We start from the raw sequence: 23790 nt of genomic DNA, 5'->3' as shown, positions 1-23790 counted from the left end.
TATCAAATCTATGTGCCAGATTCTTCCCAATAAAGTTAGTAGATTTTTCTTTATCATTAAGTATCTCCTCAGAAGTTTTCTAAATAATCTGTATAAACCACCATATCTTACATAGAAACTCTTCTTTCTTTTGAATTTCTCTTTACTTGTGACTTGGTTTTGAGAACAAAAATTTATTTTTGTTTACTAGACATATTGTCTTTGTAACTGGATGTTAAAAGCAAACCAAATTTTTGTATGTTTTCATTTTATTCCACATCAGGTTTAAAAGTGGAAGCATTCTAACCTCTCTATATTTTCAGTAAAATAAATAGTAAAAAATCCCATTTCTAAGTGCATTAAAATTCTAAAATATAGCTCAGAGATGAAAGTGAAAAATACCAAAGAAAATACAAGACTCAGAAATTGTAGTTCCTTATATTTTGTTCTTCAATGTGTGTCTCTTGGTACTGTCATAAAAAAACAAAGGATCAACCCCAAGTTTATTAATAAGTTTACACAATTGAACATATTTTCTTACATTTACATGAAGTCTGTTGTTTTAATGTATAAACAGTTGCAGTTTTAACATATGTGCTAAAATGTATCATTTGATCAAATTTATTTCACTGTCTTCTCAACTTTTTTCCATTACTTTCCTCAGTAATAATAACTGTCAATAACTGTTTTGAAAATTCTTTTAATTTCATACTTTATTTTCACCTTTATATTCATTTTTATGAGTTATCGGCCAGGTAGACTTGCAAAAAACTCAGGCATAACATTAATTGGCTATTTCAAAAAAAGTCCTCAAAGATGTAAAAACAAAAACTATTACCACTTTCAGTAGATTATTTTGGGTATATGCATTAAGATGTTAAAAATTTTGGAGTAAAATGATACTAGCTACTTACTATTACAGCAAAATGCACTGGTCACTTAAAATATTTGAATTAAAATTCATCAATGAACTCTTCCCTTAGTGTTCAACCTCATTACTATTCAAGAGGATTTCTTGGACCAGTGGAATTGGCATGACTAGAGAATTTGCTACATATTGAAAAACACAGATCCCATTCCAAGCCTACTGAATTCATCTAAATTTTAGCAATATGTCCAATCCATGTTTGTGCTAATTTACATACAGGAAGCAATCTTCTAACTCACTATAACTTTCTCATCTGAGAAATATAAATAATTTATTTCATAAAATATAAATATTGCCCCTGAATGTGTATTCTTACGTTCATCTTAATTTTATTTTTTATTTCACAAAAGTGTAGCATATACACTTGTTTTGTTCTTATGTCATTCTTTCCTCAGAGTTATAAAATACATTAGACAATTATGCTTTGTTAAAAATTATCTCATTGAATAATAGAGGTTCCTCACCTTGGTGAGAGCCAGTTCTCCTAACTTTCATTGGGTCAAATTGAAAACTCTGTCAATGATTACATCATCCATGTGCCATTTATACACTTACTTCAGGAACCATTGACATTCAGAGATGTGGCCATTGATTTCTCTCAAGAGGAATGGGAATGCCTGGACCTGGGTCAGCAGAATTTATACAGAGATGTGATGTTGGAGAACTACAGAAACCTGCTCTTTTTGGGTGAGTGAGCTTCCCTTCAGAATTCTTCATTTGCTATCAATATTGAATGTCTTTCCTTTGTAGAATATCTCTTGGTAGTTTCTGCTGTGCTGAATGAGTTTTAGATTTTTTTCATGGAAATAGATTAGGAAATTGTTGGTATAGACAAGAAAATATTAATTATATTTTTTTTATGTTTACTCTCATTCTTTCTTGATATGATGTTCACCCTTCACTTCAGACTTGTCATATAATTCAATAGTATAATATATTGTGAATTACACCTTAAAGGCCAACATATTTTCTTCTCTTTAATTTTTCCCCTTACTCTTGATAGTTGGAAGCTATGCTCAGGATTTGCAGATTTAAATGCTTCTTATATGTTGTAATTGGTCTTTCAGGAAGCAATACTTGGAGAAATAATTTCTCAGAATCTGGTATCACTCTAATGAACACAGAACTAGGCCATAAACACCAGTAATTAAAGGGAGAGTTCTAAAAGTCATTCCATTTTCCAATAAACAATCCTCTCTCTCCCTAAACTATCCCTTGTCACCTTTCTGGACCTAAGGAAAGAGCCATGGAAACTAAAGAGACCAGGAACAGTAGTTGTTTTATTCAGCTTTTCTTGCCACTCTGATCAAAAGACCTGACAAGACAATTTTAAGGAGGAAAAGGTTTTTGGGGGCTCATGGTGTCAGAGGTTTCAGTTTGTAGAGAGCCAGCTCCATTTCATGGGGCTTGACATGAGGTTGAACATCATGCTTGAAGGGTTTGGTTCAGGGAAGTGGCTCATGTGATGATTAGAAAGCTGAGAGATACACACTCCACAGGACAGGTTCAGATACAAAATATATACCCTAGAGGTGTGCCTCTAATTACCCAGAATTCTTGATTCACTATTAATATTGAATGTGTTTCCTTTGTAGAAGGAATTCATTTTCATACAGCTCAGTTAATTCTATCAAAGGATAAATTCACTGATTAGGTTGGTGTACTCATAACCCAATCATTTCACCCCTAAACAGTTTCACATTATCTCACACATGAACTTTTGGGATACTTCATATCTAAATCATAAGACTAGCCATATAGACAGGTGGGTAGAAATAAAAAAAAAAAAGATTACTGATGGTAGGTCCCAATGTCAAGGAGAAAAACACATTTTAAAATGTTGAGAAGCTCTAATCCAACAAAAATGAATTTTCAGAAACCTAGTATTATTTATCTTGCAATGATAGAAGGGCCTGTCCTTCCCTCTGCTTATCATGGTTACAAACCCTTTTAGTCTCCTTCTTCCTCTTACTAATCCCCCAGTATATTCAAAGTAACAAAGTACTCCCCGTAGCCTTTTTGGGTATGCATGACCTGAACTTACTTTATTGATTTTGAAGATCTCTAGAAATCCTGCTCACATTTGTGAACATTTCTAGTTTAATCCATTACAATATATTACTATTCCTAAAATAGTTTCTCTAATATTATTTAAATATTTATTCATTCAAATTATCTCTTCAGGGCTTTTAATGAATGATTGTGCTGGGTTTTCAGTTAATATTCTATACCATGTAATGAATGTTCCATACTCACAATTCCTGTTCTTTGTGAGTGTATAGTCATGACTGAAAATTATTATAAGGAAGGATTCTAAGATAATATGGCTATTGATGATTTTATGGATCCAGTTTTTTGCCTTTTATTTATTTATTTATTTATTTTCGTAAACAAATGGTATACATGTTGTTTCTCTGTACATGGAGTAAAGTCATACCATTTGTATAATCATAAATTCACATAGGGTAATGTTGTTTGATTCATTGTGTTATTTTTTCCCTTCCCCCCAACCCAACCCCTCTTATCCCTCTATACAGTCCTTCCTTCCTCCATTCTTGCCACCCCCCTAACCCACACCCTAAACTTAACCCTAACCCTAACAATAACCCCTCAAAACCCCATTATGTGTCATCATCTGCTTATCAGCTAGATCATTCATCCTTTGGTGTTTTGAGATTGCCTTATCTCAATTCACATGATATTCTCCAATTTTATCCATTTGCCTGCAAATGCCAAAATTTTATCATTCTTCATGGCAGAGTAATATTCCATTGTATACATATATGCCACAGTTTATTTACCTTTCATCAATTGAAGGACATTTACATTGGTTCCACAATCTGGCTATTGTGAATTGAGCAGCTATGAACACTGATTTGGCTGTATCTCTGTAGTATGCTGATTTTAAGTCCTTTGGGTAAGAGCCAAGGAGTGGGATATCTGGGTCAAGTGGTGATTCCATTCCAAGCTTTCTGAGGAGTTGCCATAGTGCTTTCCAGGGTGGTTGCACTAATTTGACACCCCACCAGCAACGTATGAGTGTGCGTTTTCCCCACATCCTCTCCAACAGCTATTGTTGATTGTGTTCTTGATAATCGCCATTCTAATTGGGGTGAGATGGAATCTTAGGGTAGTTTTGATTAGCATTTCTCTTATTACTAGAGATTTTGAACATTTTTCATATATCTCTTGATTGCTTGTAGATTTTCTGTGAAGTGTCTGTTCAATTCCTTAGCCCATTTGTTGATTGGATTATTTGTATTCTTGTTGTAAAGTTTTTTGAGTTCTTTATATATTCTGAAAATTAGCACTCTATTTCAAGTATGTGTGGCAAAGATTTTCTCCCACTCTGCAGTCTCTCTCTTCACATTACTGATAGTTTCCTTTGCTGAGAGAAAGCTTTTCAGTTGGAATCTATCCCAGATGTTGATTCTTGCTTTTATTTATTTTGCTATGAGAGTCCTGTTAAGGAAGTCTGATCTTAAGCCGACATGTTGAAGATTTGGACCTACTTTATCTTCTGTAAGATGCAGGGTCTCCAGTCTGATTCCAAGGTCCTTGATCCATTTTGAGTTGAGTTTTGTGCAGTGTGAGAGATTGGGGTTTAATTTCATTCTGTTGTGTATGGATTTCCAGTTTTCCCAGGACCATTTGTTGAAGAGGCTATCTTTTCTCCATTGCATATTTTTGGCCCCTTTGTCTAATATGAGAAAATTGTATTTATTTGGGTTTGTGTCTATGTCCTCTATTCTGTACCATTGATCTACCTGTCTATTTTGGTACCAATACCATGCCATTTTTTTTAATATTGCTTTGTAGTAGAGTTGAAGATCTGGTACTGAGAGACCCACTGCTTCACTCTTTCTGCTAAGGATTGCTTTAGCTATTCTGGGTTTCTTATTCTTCCAGATGAATTTCATAATTGCTTTCTTTATTTCTGTAAGGTACATCATTGGGATTTTAATTGGAATTGCACTGAATCTGTTTAGCACTTTTGGTAGTATGGCCATTTTGACAATACTGATTCTGCCTATCCAAGAACATGGGAGATCTTTCCATCTTCTAAGATTTTCTTTAATTTCTTTCTTTAGTGTTCTGTAGTTCTCATTGTAGAGGTATTTCAAAACATTTGTTAGATTCATTCCCAAGTATTTTATTATTTTTTTTATTCTATTGTGAATGGGGTAGTTTTCTTAACTTCTCTATCTGAAGACTCATCACTTATGTATACAAATGCATTGGATTTATGAGCATTAATCTTGTAACCTGCTACTTTACTGAATTCACTTATGACTTCTAAAAGTCTTCTGGTGGAATTTCTGGGTGCCTCTAAATATATAATCATGTTATCAGTGAACAGGTATAGTTTGAGTTCTTCTTTTCCTATTCATATCCCTTTAGTTTCTTTCATTTGTCTAACTGCTCTGGCTAGAATCTCAAGGATGATGTTGAATAGAAGTGGTGAAAGAGTTGATCCCTGTCTTGTTCCAGTTTTTAGGGGGAATACTTTCAGTTTTTCACCATTTAGAATGATATTGGCCACGGGTTTAGTGTAGATGGCCTTTACAATGTTCAGGAATGTTCCCACTATCCCTATTTTTTCTAGTGTTTTGAGCATGAAGGGATGCTATATTTTATTGAATACTTTTTCTACATCTATCAAAATAATCATGTGATTCTTAACTTTAAGTCTGTTGATATGGTGAATGACATTCATTGATTTCCAGATGTTAAGCCAACCTTGCATCCCTGGGATAAAACCCACTTGATCATGGTGCATTATCTTTTCAATATATTTTTGTATGCGATTTGCTAAAATTTTGTTGAGAATTTTTGCATCAATGTTCATTAAGGATATTGGTCTGAAATTTTCTTTCCTCAATGTGTTTCTGTCTGGTTTAGGTATCAGGGTGATATTGGCTTCATAGAATGAGTTGGGGAGGGTTCCCTCCTTTGCTATTTCATGAAGTACTTTGAGGAGTATTGGAATGAGCTCTTCTTTAAAGGTTTTGTAGAACTCGGCTGAGAACCCGTCTGGTCCCAGACTTTTATTTGTTGGTAGGCTTTTGATGACCTCTTCTATTTCTTTGCTTGAAATTCATTTATTTAAGTAGTCTATGTCCTCATGGTTCAGTTTAGGTAATTCATATGTTTCTAGAAACTTGTTGATGTCTTCAAGGTTTTCTGTTTTGTTGGAATATAGATTTTCAAAATAGTTTCTAATTATGTTTTGTATTTCACTCCTGTCTGTAGTGATATTCCCTTGTTCATTTCGAATTTTAGTAATTTGAGTTTTCTTCCTCTTTCTCTTTGTTAGTGTGGCTAAGGGTTTATCAATTTTGTTTATTTTTTCAAAGAACCAACTATTTATTTTGTTAATTATTTCGATTGTTTCTTTTGCTTCAATTTCATTGATTTCGGCTCTGATTTTAACTGTTTCCTGTCTTCTACTACTTTTGGTGTTGGTCTGCTCTTTTTCTAGCGCTTTGAGCTGTAGTGTTAAGTCATTTTTTTGTTGATTTCTACTTCTTTTGTTGAATGCACCTCATGAAATAAATCTTCCTCTAAGTACTGCTTTCATAGTGTCCCAGAGATTTTGATATGATGTGTCTTTGTTCTCATTTACTTCTAAGAATTTTTTAATTTCCCTCCTGATGTCTTCTGCTATCCATTAATCATACAATAGCGTATTCTTTAATATCCAGGTATTGGAGAAATTTGTTTTTATTGTCATTTATTTCTAATTTCAATCCATTACGATCTGATAGAATTCGAGGTAGTATCTCTATCTTCTTATATTTGCTAACAGTAGCTTTGTGGCATAAAATATGGTCTGTTTTAGAGAAGGATCCATGTGCTGCTGAGAAGAAAGTATTCGTTCTTTGTTGGATGGTATATTCTATATATGTCCGTTAAGTCTAAATTCTTGATTGTGTTATTGAGATCTGTTGTTTCTTTATTCAATTTTTGTTTGGAAGATCTATCCAGCGGTGAGAGAGGTGTGTTAAAATCGCCTAGTATTATTGTGTTGTGGTCTATTTGATTTCTGGAATTGAGAAGGATTTGTTTGATGTACACTGATGAGCCAATGTTTGGGGCATAGATATTTATGATTGTTATGTCTTGCTGATTTATGCTTCCCTTAAGCAGTATGTAATGTCCTTCTTTATCCCTTCTGACTAGTTTTGGCTTGAAGTCCACATTATCTGAAATGAGGATGGATACTCCAGCTTTTTTGCTGAGTCCATGTGCATGGTATGTTTTTCCCATCCTTTCACCTTTAGTCTGTGGGTATGTCTTTCTATGAGATGAGTCTCTTGCAGGCAGCATATTGTTGGATTTTTCTTTTTAATCCAGTCTGCCGGTCTCTGCCTTTTGATTGATGAGTTCAGGCCATTAACATTTTGGGTTATCATTGTGATATGATTTGTATTCCCAGTCATTTGACTCATTTTGTTTTTTGACATAATTTGGTTTCTCCCTTATTTGGCTATTCCTTTAGGCTAGTTCCGCCCATTGCTGATTTGCATCATTGTTTTTCATCTCTTCCTCGTGGAATATTTTGCTGAGAATGTTCTGTAATGCTGGCTTTCTTTTTGTAAATTCTTTTAGCTTTTGTTTATCATAGAAGGATTTTATATTGTCATCAAATCTGAAGGTAAGTTTTGCTGGGTATAAGATTCTTCAGTGGCATCTGTTTTCTTTAAGGGCTTGATAAATGTTGTTCCAGACCCTTCTAGCTTTTAGGGTCTGGACTGAAAAATAGGCTGATATTCTTATTGGTTCCCCCCTGAATGTAATTTGATTCTTTTCTCTCACAGCCTTTAGAATTCTGTCTTTATTTTGTATGTTAGGTATTTTCATAAAAATGTGCCTTGGTATGGGTCTTTTGTAGTTTTGTACATTTGGAGTCCTATAAGCCTCTTGTTCCTGGTTTTCCATTTTATTCTTCAGATTTGGGAAATTTTCAGATATTATTTCATTGAATAGATTGTTCATTCCTTTCGTTTGTCTCTCAAAGCCTTCCTCAATCCCAATAATTCTTAAATTTGGCCTTTTCATGATATCCCATAATTCTTGTAGATTCTGTTCATGATTTCTTATCATCTTTTCTGTTTGGTCAACTTTGTTTTCAATATTAAATATTTTGTCTTCAGTGTCTGAGGTTCTGTCTTCCAGGTGTTCTATCCTCTTGTTTATGCTTTCTATGGAGTTTTTAACTTCGTTTATTGTTTCCTTCATTTCAAGGATTTCTGTTTGGTTTTTCTTCATTATCTCTAACTCTTTATTGAAATGATCTTTTGCTTCCCGTATTTGCTCTTTTAACTGTTCATTGGTGCAATCATTTAATGCCTGCATTTGCTCTTTCATCTCTTCCTTCAATGCCTGCATTTGCTCTTTCATCTCCTCATTTGCTTCCCTGATTGTTTTAATTATGTACATTCTGAACTCCCTTTCTGACATTTCTTCTGCTGTGCTGCCATTGGGTTTTATTGATACAGTATCTAGGCTTGTTTGGGATATTTTCTTCCCTTGTTTTCTCATATTGGTCAGATATCAGTGGGACTCTGAGATATTGCAGAATTCCTCTTTGGCTTATAGTGTCCCTGTAGATTTCCAGTGTATTACCTCCCAGCCTTCAGTAGCCTGAAGTCTTGGAGGAACTTGATAATGCAGTGCTTCTGAAGAAAGCTGCCCCTAGCCTGCTACTGGGTCCAGGGCTGGGGGCTGGTTCTGCATGGAAATCCTCTCACTGGGTGGTTCTGTTCCTAGAAGCTGGCTATAGACAGGTCCTGCCCCCTCCTGAGAGAGCCAGGCTTCTAGGGGAGAGCCTCTTTCTGTCCTTCCTTGGTCCCAGAAGCCACCTGTGAGCTGGGGCACACCACTGGGTTCAGGGCTTAGGGTTGGCTCTGTGCAGAAAAGCTCTCACTGTGTGGGCCTGCTCCAAGAAGCTGGCTTGGATCCCGCCTGCCACTGGAGGAAGCAGGGCTGCTTGAGGAAGACTCTGGGTGCCTGCCCTAGTCCCAGAAGCTGCCTGCAGGTCAGGGCCCACTGCTGGGTCCGGGGCTTTTTGTTGGCTCTGTGCGGAAAAACTCTTACTTGGCAGGTCTGCTCCGAGGAGCTGACTGTAGATTGAGCTTGCCACTGGAGGGAGCAGGGCTGCTTCAGGAAGTCTCTGGCTGCCCTGTCCTGGTGCCAGAAGCTGTCTGCGGGCCAGGGCCCACTGCTTGGTCTGGGACTTGGGGTTGGCTCTGTGTGGAAAAGCTCTCACTGGGCAGCATGTTCCAAGAAGCTAGTTGTGGATCGAGCCTGCCGCCGGAGGGAGCAGGGCTGCTTGGGGAAGTCTCTGGCTGCCCTGCCCTGCTCTGAGAAGCTGCCTATAGGCCAGGGCCTGCTGCTGGGTTCAGGCCTTGGGGTTGGTTCTGTGCAGAAAAGCTCTCACTGGCATGCCTCCTCCTAGAAGCTGGCTGTGGATTGAGCGTGCCCCTGGAGAAAGCAGGGCTGCTTGTGGAAGACTCTAGCTGCCCTGCCCTGCACTGAGAAGCTGCCCCTTTCTGGGCCTGCTGCCAGGGCCGAGCTTCACCCAGTGGGAGAGAGTCACCCCATGGGGTTCTATGTTGGTCCAAGTCTCTCAATATCTCCCCTTCTTGAATCCTGGGGTCTGGAGTGATGGGAGATACAGCCACCTTCTAGTCTGCCATCTTGGATCCTCTGGATCAAGACTTTTAATTATTCTTTTGCCCACTTGTGTGTTCTATTGTTAGAATAGGTTCTATATTCAGGAGTAGGTTTCCTCCCATCAATGAATAATGTTTTTATTTTTGTAATCTACATATTATTTAATTTTGATTGTCTTTACTTCGTATTTTGGGACAGTGTATGTTAAAATATGCATGAATCATGTACCTATGGTCAATAAAATTATGTTTCACTCACTTTTATAAATATTTCCCATTTTGTTTATGATTGTATATTGCGTGTTGTTTCTTTACTTCATCTGGGTATTTGTGTAATTTATCTAATTAAACATATGTAGATCTATGTACATATACTAGGGTTTGAACTCAGGGATACTATAGTACTGAGCTACATCCCTAGTTTCCTTTTATTTTATTTTGAAATATGTTCTTGCTGAGGTGATCCAACAGCCTTCAAATTTGTGATTCCCCTTCCTCAGCCCTCCTGGCAGTTAGAATTACTACCATGCTTATCATCTAATTATTGATAGAACTTATCTTTTGTCTAAGATAAAGACTTTAGCATTTTAAAGAAGCTTTTAAATATTTTTACAATTCTGTTTAATGTATTTTTAAAATTTAAATGCAATCAGATCACACAAAATTAATCTTATTTTAATATCTTAAATATTGTTTAGTAGTGTTAATTCAAATTATCTTGCACAATTTTTCTAGGAAGTTTACATCTCAGAGAATTAAACTTAGATGTTCATAAAAAACAAGTGTTCATTTTCTCCCATCACAAACACCATTCCTTCTATTCAGTGTGTTAGATTACTTCAGATGTCTCCTGTAAGTAGAATCACACAAGATTTGACTTGTTATGATTGCTTATTTCAGTATGCATAATGTCTTCGAATGAATGCATATTATAGATATTATGCAATTTCTCATTGTTTATCATTGAAAAAATTAAACAGTTTTTTTACAAATTGCCTTTTATCTTGGCATATGAAAGAACATTATATTTTGCTTCCCCTGTTGGCCCTATTGAATGATTAAATGATTATAAGTGTGGAACTATGTCTTGAGTCACCCATCTAAGTGAGGATTTACTCTCTGTTCTGTTCCATATCTCTTCTTATCTAAGTTCCTGTCAGTATTAATATATTGAACACTGTAGCTTTTGTTATGTTGTAAAATCAGAAAGCATTATTCAAATTTATTTTAATTTTGGATATTTTTAAATTATTTATAAGGACTTGGAATTCCATGGAATTTTTGAAATACTCTTTTCTGTGTTTGAAAAAATACAGTATTGGGGCTTTGATAGATACTAACAGGAGTGTCTAGATCACTTGGGTATTACAGACAACTTATAATTTTATCATTCATTTCTTGAAGACCATGTTGAGTACAAAATTACCACATTTATTTGGAGTTTCAAATGTTTCTTCTTACTATGGTTATCTTCAGAAAACAATTTAAATATTGCCATTTCTTAATATATTTTCTGCTTTTAAACTGGTCAATCAAGAATACTTCATGAGCTATTAAGACTGAGTCTATAAGTCTAGTTGGTTTATAATAGTTTTGAGTCTTCTATTCACTGTTTACCATTCTGCCTCGTTTTATTTTCTGTTACATTAATTGGGGATTGGTGTCTCCAATATTACTGTGTTACTATATCTATCAACTCGCTTAGTATTTTCTTTCTATATTTGGAAGTATGACTGAGTTACACAAGTATTTACTATCATTGTAGTGTTTTAGAAAATGGTTGCCGCATCTATTTCCTACCACTCCAACACTTGACATGGGTCCTGTTGGAGTAGAGGACTCAAAACTTGACATGGTTCTTTTGATCATCCTCCCTCTTGGGGGCCATAGGCATGGCATGTCTCCATGTGTAGTTGCTTTTAAATATTAATAATCAATATATCATTAGAAACTTACTGGAAAAACACTGGAAAGGTTTTACTGTATTGGGACACAAAATAGTACACAATATAAACTTAGTAGTAATACACAGATTAAAATATAAATAAACAATTGTAGCTATGCTCAAGATTAAAGGAATCTGTGATTGCTTTAGTATAATAATTTCTAAATATAGATGGATAAAGAGGCATTCCTCTGAGCTTGAATGTGGTGTTGAGCCTTTGTTGCTTTCTTAGTTTCAAGAGTTGAGTCTAGAGATCTTTACATAATACAAATATTTAGGTTACTCATAAACATAATTTGTGTTTTTCCTGTATTTAGTCTAATTCTTTGAGAATCAAAATAAGATTCTGCCATTATATGAAATAGAATAGACTAAACATGAACTATAAGTTTTGATTTGCATTTCTATTATTATTAGAGATGTTGAATTTTTTTCATGCATCTGTTGATTGCTTGTAGATCTTCTGTGAAGTCTTTGTTTATTTCCATAGCCCATTTATTGATTGGATTATTTGTATTCTTGGTGTAAAGGTTTTTGAATTCTTTATAAATTCTGGAGATTAATGCTCTATTTGAAGTGTGGCAAAGATTTTCTTCCACTCTATAGGTGCTCTCTTCACATTTTTTATTGTTTCCTTTACTGAGAAAAAGTTTTGTTTTTGTTTTTGTTTTTTTTTTTTAATTTTGAAAGTGGCCCATTTATTGATTCCTTCTTTTATTTCTTGTGCTTTGGGAGACCTACTGAGAAAGTCTGCTCCTAACCTGACATGATCATGATGACAATTTGGTCCTAAAAATTCTTCTATTTGGTGCAGAGACTCTGGTCTACTTATGAGGTCCTTGATTCATTTTGAGTTGAGTTTTGTACAGGGTGAAAGATAGGGGATTGTTTTCATTTCGCTGCATACGAATATCCAGGTTCCCAGCACCATTTGTTGAAGAGGCTATATTTTTTCATTGTATTTTTTGGCACCTTTGTCTAGTGTGAGATAACTATTTATGTGGTTTTGTCTGTCTCTGTGTCCCCTATTCTGTACCATTGGTCTATTTGAATACTTTGGTGCCAATACCATGCCCTTTGTTATTTTTGCTTTGTAGTACAGTTAAAGGTCTGGTATTATGACACCTCCTGCTTTGCTCATCCTTCTAAAAATTGCTTTGGCTACTCTGGGTCTCTTATTCTTCCAGATGAATTTCATGATGTTTTTTCTCCTTCTATGAGGTAAGTCATTGGGATTTTAATTGGAATTGCATTGAATCTGTTTAGCACTTTTGGTAGTATGGCCATTTTGACAATATTAATTCTGCCTATCCAAGAACAGGAGAAATCTTTCCATATTAAAAGGTTTTCTTCAATTTATTTCTATAGTATCTTGTAGTTTTTATTGTAGAGGTCTTTCACATCTTTTGTTCAATCGATTCCCAAACACTTTATTGTTTTGAGGCTATTGTAAATGGGGTAGTTTTCCTAACTTCTTTTTCAGAGAATTCATCACCTATGAATAGAAATGCATTAGATTTATCTATGTTGACTTTATATCCTGCTACTTTACTGAATTCATTTGTATGTTCTAGAAGTTTTCTGGTGAAATTTCTTGGATCCTCTAAGTATGGAATCTTATCATGGGCAAATACTGATAGGTTGAATTTTTCTTTTTCTATTTATATCCCTTTAATTTCTTTGGTATGTCCAATTGCTCTGGCAAGAATTTCAAGGATGATTTTGAATAGAAGTGGTGAAAGCAGGCATTTCTGCCTTGCCCCAGTTTTTAGAAGGAATGCTTTCAGTTTTTCTTCATTTAGAATGATGTTGTCCCTTGGCTTAGAACAGATAGCCTTTACAATATTGAGGTAATTTTACACCATTCCTATTTTTTCTAGTGTTCTAATCATGAAAGGGTGCTCTATTTTATCAAATTATTTTCTGCATCTATTGAAATAATTATGTGATTCTTAACTTTAAGTTTGCTGTTGTGGTGAATTACATTTATTGATTTCTAGATGTTGAACCAACTTTGCATTCACTTGATCATGGTGCACTATCTTTTTAATATGTTTTGATATGCAACTTGTTCAAATTTTGTTAAGAATTTTTGCATCTATGTTCATCAGGGATATTGGTCTGAAGTTTTCTTTCCTTGATGTGTCTTTTTCTGGTTTTGGTATGAAGATGACACTAGCTTTATAAATAAGTTTGGAAGGGTTTTCTTCTTTTCTATTTCATGGAAAAGTTTGAGGAGTATTGGAATTGATTTGTCTTTGGTTGTCTTGTAGAAGTAGACTGAGAATCTATCTGGTCTCAGGTTTTATGGGTTGGTAGAATTTTGATGATTTTTTTTTCTATTTCATTGCTTGAAATTGATCTTTTCAAATTGTGTTTGCCTCCTGATTCAGTTTCAATATATCATATGTTTCTAGAAGTCTGTTGGTATTTTTGAGATTTTCTATTTTGTTGGAGAATAGATTTTCACAATAGCTTTTAATTATGTTTTGTATTTCAATAGTGTCTGTCTTGATATTTCCTTTATCATCATGTTTTTTAGAAATTGAGTTTTCTCTCTTTCTCTTCATAATTGTGACTAAAGTTTTATCTATTTTGTTTACTTTTCAATATTTCAAATTTTGTCAATTTTTAAAACTGTTTCTTTTGTTTTAATTTCATTGATTTTTGGCTCTGATTTTAATTATTTTCTGTCTTCTAATTTTTTGTTGATATGTTATTTTTATAGGACTTTGAGATGTAATGTTAGGTCATTTATTTGTTGACTTTCTCTCTTTTATTGAATGTGCTCCATACAATGCATTTTCCTCTTAGCATCCCAGAGGTTTTGATATTTTATGTCATTGTTCTCATTTGCCTCTAAGAATTTTGTTTTCTCCTCCCTGATATCTTCTGCTATTCATGCATAATTTGATAGTGTATTATTTAGTCTGCAGGTGTGATGTACTTTTTGTTTTTTCTTTTCTCATTGATATCTAATTTAATCCCATTATGATTTGATAAACTACAGGGTAGTATCTCTAGTTTTTTGTATTTGCTAAGACTAGCTTTGTAGCACAGCATATGATATATTTTAGAGAAGTTTCCATATCCTGCTGAGAAGAACATGTATTTGTTTATTCATGGATTGAATGTTCCATATATGTCTGTTAAGACTAAAGTATTGATCGTGTTTTTGAGTTCTACGGTTTCTTTATTTAATTTTTGTTTGGAAGATCTATCCAGTGGTGACAAGTGTGTTAAGTCTCCTAATATTATTGTGCTGTTGTCTGGTTTCTGGAATTGGAAGAATTTGTTCTATGTACATGGATGCACAATTGTTTGGGGCATACATATATATGATCGTTATATCTTGCTTATTTATGCTTTCCTTAAGCAGTATGAAATATTCTCCTTTATCTCTTCTGACTTTGACTTGAAGTCCACTTTATCTGATATGAGGATGGAGACCCCCACTTTTTTACTGAGTAAAAAAGAATCGCATGGGAATTTTTTCTCATCTTTTAATCTTTAGTCTGTGGGTGTCTTTTTCTATGTGATGAGTCTCCTGCAGGCACCATATTCTGGGGTCCTTTTTCTTAAAATTCATTATGCCATTCTGTCTTTTGATTGATGAATTTAGGCCATTAACAGTCAGGGTTATTATTGAATTATGGTTTGTATTCCTGGTCATTTTGACTTATTTTTGGTTTTTAACTTGACTTGGTTTCTCATTTGATCGACTTTTCCTTTAGGGCAATTTCTTCCTTTGCTGACTTACATTGTTGTTTTTCATTTCTTCCTCCTGGAATATTTTTCTGAGAATGTTCTGTAGTGTATTCTTTTAATTTGCAATTTTTTTAACTTTTGTTTTTCAAAGAAAGATTTTATTTGGTCATCAAATCTGAAGGTTAGTTTTGCTGGGTGCAAGATACTTTGTTGGCAACTATGTTCTTTCAGAGCTTGACATATGTTGTTTCAGGTCCTTCTTGTTTTTAGGGTCTGGGCTGAGAAATCTGGTGATATCCATATTGGTTTTCCCTTATAAGTAATCTGATGCTTTTCTCTCACAGGCTTTAAAATTCTTACTTTAGTTTAAATGTATCAAAAGAGATTGGTTGTTAGCATGAGAAAAGGGAGAATGAGACTCCAATGAAACATATAAGAGGAATGTATAGAGTGAGAAAGACAAAAATTAGGAAATTAGAAATCATATTAATAGTACTATTTATTTAAAAGATCTACAATTAAACTATAATATTCTATTGAAACCACCCAGTCTTCAGTAGTCTGATGTATGAGAGATACTTGAAAATGTGCTGTCCCAGGATGAGAACTGCATCAACTAAAGATGGTGGTGTCCAGGTGTGGAATTATCCATGATAGTGGGCAGAGTCAACCCCATGTTTTGGTACATAAAAAGCCACATTGTGGCACTGATACCTGGTGGGGTGAGGAAGCCAGACCGCATGGGGTGCAACACTGGAGATTCACAGTTTGGGACTGGGTGGTTCTAAAGATTCATAAGCATGGTGGCTGGGCCTGCCAAATTTATATTTTGATTAGCAAAAATCACATTTCTGTAAGTCATGGTGGGTGTACTGTATTATATTATTCTTTTTATTTTGTACTGAGAATTTAGTCCAGTGGATTTTACAACTGGTCAATATCACCAACACTTTTAAACCCTTTTTGTTTCTTAGTGTCTTGCTAAATTGCTGAGGCTGGTCTTGAACCAGCACTCCTTCTCTCCCAAACTCCCGAGTCACTGAGATTATGATCTTTGCCATCATGTCGGACTAGTGTATTGTATCCTTCATGGATGCTACTAGAATGTATGTAAAGTTTATTAAAAATAAACTTGCCAACTATGTGAAATAATTCATGTATTCATTCATTAGATTTAGTGATTTGTATGCTTTAAAACATTATGATGTACATAAAGTTAATCAATAAATCAAAAAATTATGAACATTAAAAGTGAGTCCTTTTTGTTGATCTCTATGATTTGACTTCATTAATGTTCTACTGACATCAGCTGTGATAGACTTTTGTTGCCTCTCAAATGTGTCTTTATGCTGTATCTTCTCTAGATGTTTGTGTACCTTTCCCCAGTGTAAATGTTTATCCATATTTCTCTAAGAACCAACCATTTTTTAACCCCTGATGAATATCTTTGATATTGTCATCCAAAATCTACCTGTTATCTCAGGTCACTGTGGAGACAAAAACTAGTTTTTATAAAGTTTTCAAGAAAGCCATAAATGTTTGCATGTTTCAATTTTCCCTTTTCCTAGTGAGAAAGAATAAAGGGGTTGATAGTGTTTCCTTATTCATCAGTGTCCTGTGGAGTAGAAATGACTGTGTTTATAAAAATGACATGTTTTTCTTCCCTCTTTTATGTGATACTCTCTAGTGTGCTCATTTGTGATTCAGTAAGATCTAAGATGGTTTTGGAAGTTCTCACAAATCAATTATTTTCACACATTGTGTGACATTTATTTTCTAATTTTTTATTGGTTCTCAGTATTACATAACATTTGAATTCATTTTGATGAAATTATATAAGCATGGGCTATATCTTACTCTAATTGCAACCAAATATTTGTGGTGGTCATGCTGTTGGAATTTACTTAGATGTTCTCATATGTGTCCATAGGAAAATTTTGCTGAATTTATTCTACTATTTTTACCATTCCTACTCTCCCTACATGATGATTTCTTTATTCATTCATGTGTCAGTGGGTATCTAGTTGGTTCCATACCTTAGCTATTGTGAATCATACTACTGTAATCATTAATGTCACTGTGTTACTATACTGTGCTCATTTTAAATATTTTGGGTATATGCTGAAGTAGAATAAGTGTGTCAAATGGTTGTTCCATTCCCAGCTTGGGAGGGTTTATTTGCACTAGGAATTGAGCCTAGTGGTTCTTAACCATTTAGTCACATCCCCAGCCCTTTTTGTGTTTTATTTAGAGACAAGTACTCATTGAGTTGCTCAGGGCCTCACTAAGTTCCTGAGGTTGGTTTTGAATACACAATTCTACTACCTCAGCCTCCCAAGTCCATTCGTAGTTTTTGAGGAAACTCCATACTGCTTTCCAGAGGTGTTGCCCCAATCGGCTGTCCTACAATGTATGGGCATCCCTTTTTCCTACATCCTTGCCATCATCTGTTGTTACATGTATCCTTGATTATTACCATTCTGAATGGAGTGAGGTGGAATCTCAGTGCAGTTTTAATCTTTATTTCTCTAATTGCTAATTTGTTGAAAACATTTTTATGTTTGATGACCCTTCATGTTTCTTCTTTTGAGAATTGCTGGTTAAAGTCTTTGCCCATTTATTGATTAGGTTATTTTTGTTTGTCTATGGAGTAATGAGGATCTTGCATTTGCTTTGTTGCTCCCCTTCTGACATCCTCACTTTGATAATAACTTCATATTTTTGGAATGTACATGCACAAGTGTCTAGCAAGTAAAATAACTTGTTCCTTTGATTTCTTTCAGTTATGCATTCTCATGAAATCCAAGAATTTTCATCAAAGGAGGGAATAGAATGTACATTCCAGAAGGTGATAAAGGGGAGGTATGGAAACTATGGGATTGAAAATTTACATTTAAGGAAAGAATGGGAATATGTAGAGAGAAGTAAAGGTCAGAAAATTTGCCATGATGAGTGTATTAATGTGAGATGTCTATGCAATAAAAATTTTACCATAAATGGATATCAAGAACATACAAGATCTCAAATAAACATCAATTTATGCCAGTCAGTTATGAGGAGTGTTTTGGGTATCTTGAAAATGTATCTCCACCAAATTTGTGGTAACATAACTTTCCTCTAAAAGGAAACTAGGAAACTATAAAATGGAATCTATTACATGCTTAAGTTCAAAAGAAAAAAAATTTGAAATGTAGCATTAGTTAAATTTTCACTCAAACATTTGTATGAACAAGAGGTTTAAAAACAAAGAATAAATTACTAAATATTATTAGATTGATTTTAACTAATGAAAGTCTGTTTTTCTCAGTTCAACAAATAGTTCTTCCTTGTGCCAAAACATAACATTTTATTGAATGTAGGAAGATCTGCACTTACCTATTTTTACTTAATCAAAATCAGGTGGAGATATTTTATGATATTTTTACATTTATATTAAAACTTTTAAAACCTTTTAGTCAGGTCTGTGCAACAAATAATTTAAGTGCATTCTTATTGGCAAAAAAATGTAACAAGCCTTTATACTCATAAATACTTAATCCTTTTCTCAAATTCTAGAAAATGTCAGAGTGCTCATTTTATAAAGAAGCTTAACAAAGGTAATAAATGCAAAAAAGTATTCCATCAATGCTCAAAATTTATCATTCCAAGAATTCATATTCAAGGAAAGAATTGCAAATATAAAGAATTAGGAAGAACTTTAAATAAAATCACAAACATTATTCACTGCAAAAATATTGATATGAAAAGAATGCCATAAAATTTAAGAAATGTTAAAGCAATTAAAAATTTCTCAACCATTTATCACAGCAGCAAGAAATGCTACAGATGTGAAGATTGTGGCAATGCTTTTAATCAGAGGTCAGCCCTTACTAAACACAAGAAGGTTTGTGCTGGAGAAAAATACTACAAATGCACAGAATGTGGGAAAGAATTTATTCAATTTTTAAACCTTACTAAACACCAGAAGATTCATAGTGATGAGAGACCATATGAATGTAAGGAATGTGGCAGAGGCTTTAAGTATAATGCAGCCCTTACTCGACACCAGAAGATACATACTGGAGAGAAGCTGTACAATTGTACAGAATGTGAGAAAGCATTTATTCAAAATTCACAACATACTCAACACCAGAAGAGTCATAGTGACCAGAGACCATACAAATGTAAGGAATGTGGAAGAGAGTTTAAATACAACTCACTCCTTACTCAACACCAGAAGATTCATACAGGAGAGAAGACCTACATCTGTAAAGAATGTGGGAAAGCATTTATTCGATTTTCAAACCTTACTCAACACCAGAGGATTCATAGTGATGAGAGACCATACAAATGTAAGGAATGTGGAAGAGAGTTTAAATACAACTCACTCCTTACTCGACACCAGAAGATTCATACAGGAGAGAAGCCCTACATCTGTAAAGAATGTGGGAATGCATTTATTCGATTTTCAAACCTTACTCAACACCAGAAGATTCATAGTGATGAGAGACCATACAAATGTATGCAATGTGGAAGAGATTTTAAACACATCTCAACCCTTACTCAGCACCAGAAAATTCACACTGGAGAGAAGCACTACACCTGTAAAGAATGTGGGAAAGCATTTATTCAATTTTCAAACCTTACTCAACACCAGAGAATTCATAGTGATGAGAGACCATATGAATGTAAGAAATGTGGCAAAGACTTTAAGTATCGTAAATCCCTTAGTCAACACCAGAAGAGTCATAGTGATGAGAGACCATACAAATGTATAGAATGTGGAACAGATTTTAAATACATCTCAAACCTTACTCAGCACCAGAAAATTCACAGTGGAGAGAAGCCCTACACATGTAAAGAATGTGGGAAAGCATTTATTCAATTTTCAAACCTTACTGAACACCAGAGAATTCATAGTGATGAGAGACCATATGAATGTAAGAAATGTGGCAAAGACTTTAAGTATCGTAAATCCCTTAGTCAACACCAGAAGATTCATAGTGATGAGAGACCATACAAATGTATAGAATGTGGAATGGATTTTAAATACATCTCAAGCCTTACTCAACACCAGAAAATTCATACAGGAGAGAAGCCCTATACATGTAAAGAATGTGGGAAAGCATTTATTCAATTTTCACGCCTTACTCAGCACAAGTTGGTTCATATTGATGAGAGACCATATGATTGTAAGGAATGTGGCAAAGGCTTTAAGTACAGTACAGCCCTTATTAAACATCAGAGCATTCATAGTAATGAGAGACCATAAAAATATAGAATGTGGAAGAGATTTTAAATACATCTCAAACCTTAACACCAGAAGATTTATAGTGGAGAGAAGTCCTACATATGTAAAGAATGTGGAAAAACATTTATTCAAATCTCAAAACTTACTCGGCACCAGAAGATTCATAGTTATGAGAGAGCATACAAATAAAAGGAATGTGGCAAAGCTTTTAAACTCATCTCTTACTCAACACCAGACTCTTAATACTGGAGGGAAGTCCTATATGTGTAAATAGTGTGGAAAAGACTTTATTCAGATCTCATACCTTATTCAACACCAGAGGAGTCATAGTGAAGAGAGACTATATGAATGTAAGGAATGTTGCAAAGGCTTTAAAAGAATTGTCCAACCCTTATTAAACATCACAAGGTTTATAGTAATGAGAGATCATACAAATGTATAGAAGGTGGCAAAGATTTTTATTTCAACCCTACTCAGTGCCAGAGAATTCATATCGGAGACAAGTCATATGAATGCAAAGAATGAGGCAAAGCTCTTAATAGGAGCTCAGACCTTCTTAAGCACCAGAGAATTTATAGTGGAGAGAACCCATAGAATGTGGCAATGTCTTTGAGTATTGTTCAACTCTTACTTGCCACCACATAATGGAGAGAAGCTGTACAAATGTAAGGAATGTGACAAACCATACAATTGAAACCCAATTCTTACTCAACACTGCAGGATTCATACTGGAGAGACACCATACAAATGAAGTAATGTGTTTCTCACAGTTGTTCACTTCTTAATAAATTGTGGAGAAATCATAGGAAGGTCTTGCAAATATAAAGAATGTGGCAAAGCCTTTAGCAATTGTTCACAAATTAGTAAACACCAGAGAATTCATTGAAGAGACAAACCCTAAAAATATAATTTGTCAAATCTTTATTCTAATGAATCTATCCTCAATAGCAGAACATTATTATCAAATTCTCATGCATATTATAAATGCAGAAATCACATATAGAAACATATGCTTTTGATAACAGCAAAATAGTTTTAATTGAGAAAAAATTTATAAATGAGAAAAGTATAGCAAGAAATTTACATCACCTATCTTGATGTGTATAACAATTGTCAGTGAGAAATCGTTTGAATATGTAGATTGTGGCATTATCCTTAAATGTTGCTTAAAATATTCTAGACATAAGTTTATGTGATAGAAGTACAGATACCATCATATCAATACAATTTAGATTGCACATTCCTAAAATTATATTCATTTACTAGAAATCAAAATTACTAAATATGTTCAGTCTTGAAAGATGCAGAAAATATGATTCTACAATCATTAAAGGAGAGGAAAAGTTCCATTAATGAGGACTTTTACTTGGTATTTTTCTGAGGATTTATAATGGAATTGAAATGCTTTTATTAATATCATGCATAAATTTTGTTATTAAATATAGTGAATGTTTCCAAATTTGTAACAGTCACATATCTAGTCATAGTGTACTTAAATTTGTAGGTCAGATATATTAAAATGATCCTTCTCAGTAAATAGTATAGTGACATCTCTCAATCATTTTAGGCAGTGTAGTGATCTTCAAATAATTCAGGGATTATTAGTCCCATAAATATTTCCATTATTTCTTCTTTTTGAAGTTATGTGGAAATTAAGGCAGCTAGGAAATAAATAGAAATATGATAGTAAATCCAGATTTCTGTCCCTTGTAAATACTTAAAAAATTTATAATGCAGTATTTTTTCATGTGCCAGTCCTTTGTGTCAAAAACAAATCCACATATTGACTTTGATTTAAATTGACTTAAATATGCAAATGTTGCAATCTAATGGTTAATTTTAGTAGTAAGAGAATCATGGAAGTATAATAGTGTGAGTGCTTGTGTAACAGAGAGGGAGAGAGAGAGAGAGAGAGAGAGAGAGAGAGAGAGAGAGAGAGAGAGAGAGAGAGAGAAAATGTGTTTGCTTATACCTTTCTTTAGAAAAAAAAGACTTACTGAGCTAAAAGCTAATTTCAGTATTGCTCTTAAATTACAAGTAAATTAGAAAGCTCAGATGTCTGGGAAATATCTGTTTTAGATGTACTCAATTTATTTTTTCCAAATACTGTGGTTTCTTCTTGAAAAATCTTCCAGTGTCAATTCCATTTTTTCTGCTTTCTCATTATTCGTGCAGCACAATGTCTAACTTTTGCTTATTTGAAGTTTATGAAACATTGATATGTGACCTGTTTAGAGATTTTTAAGAATGGTTTTAATGATGTTTAGTAATATTTAGTAATGAATTTGAAGATATACTTTCACAGTGAAGATGTTAACATACATTTTGTTTTATTAATAATGCTCCATTATTTCTTTCTGAATGGCAGAACTTTAAGTCATTTGAGATTTATCATTTCAAGCTATATCACATCATAAAATATGGTGAGTTCACCAAGTCACTTTATTCAGGTGAAAACTGAGTAGGTTTCTTATGTCTGAGGTTGTTTTGACATTTCTATGAATAAAAAATCACACAAAAAATGATGAGTTATAATAGATACTCCTCAACAGGGAGAAAAAATTGACTTTATTAGACAATGAATTCATACATTCATGTAGGAAAATGAAATATCCTGAGAGAAGAAGTAACACTAATTCTGCATGACGAGCGAGGAACTTTTTCAATGCTGCACAAATGACTCTGAATTTAAGATATTTTCTCCTTTTGTTGTTAATTATCTTGCATTTCTCATTGAATCTTTAATTTTGAGCTACATAAACATTACAAGTGTTCTCCTTAATGGCCAATCCTGTGGTTTTACCTTTCTCACTTATGTCTGTAATTTATACCATCTTACATTTATTTAGTTTTGATGAGTAGTTCAAATATTTTCTAATGGAAGTATATTGTGTTTTGTAACAGTGTATATTTTATTTTATTGGTTTGAAGGGTAGTTCCTTAATTTTAAATTTTATGTATAACAACATATAAAATAAATTTTGTGACATTCACAGTAAAATTTCAAAAAGTGTATATATTACATAAACTAGTCAATACATAACATCTTTCACCTCGTATTTTTATTGCTATCATGAAAACATAAAGAATCCTTTAGTCTAGTTATCTTGGAACAGCTGTAGTTATCCTACTATGCTCTAGAACCATAGAACTTCTTTTTTCCTGTGTATATTAAACTTTCTGAATTTTACTTCTCCCCTCCCCACACTTGGGTAACCTGATTTTACTCTTCTTTTATGGTATGAACATTTTTTTTTTTTTACACTTGAGAACATGCAGTGTTTGTTATTTCCTATCCAGTTATTTCACCTTATTTAATGTT

The 23790-nt window shown here is 33.9% G+C and overlaps 1 protein-coding gene across 1 annotated transcript in view; it reads left to right on the top strand.

Annotated features, from left to right (window-relative positions):
* The window catches only part of LOC306650215 (uncharacterized protein), a gene marked incomplete at its 3' end in the record, with an annotated part of 65738 nt that overhangs the window by 12923 nt on the left and 29025 nt on the right, over nt 1-23790 (top strand). The window contains exons 2-4 of the mRNA XM_079122063.1: nt 1468-1594; nt 18022-18100; nt 19046-19485. Coding sequence (XP_078978189.1) covers nt 1468-1594; nt 18022-18100; nt 19046-19485 — 646 coding nt within the window. The remainder of the gene's footprint in view (nt 1-1467; nt 1595-18021; nt 18101-19045; nt 19486-23790) is intronic.

The sequence above is a fragment of the Sciurus vulgaris genome (assembly GCF_902686455.1).
Source record: "Sciurus vulgaris genome assembly, chromosome: 19".
NCBI classification, from domain to species: domain Eukaryota; kingdom Metazoa; phylum Chordata; class Mammalia; order Rodentia; family Sciuridae; genus Sciurus; species Sciurus vulgaris.
This window is presented reverse-complemented; position numbering and strand designations above follow the sequence as displayed.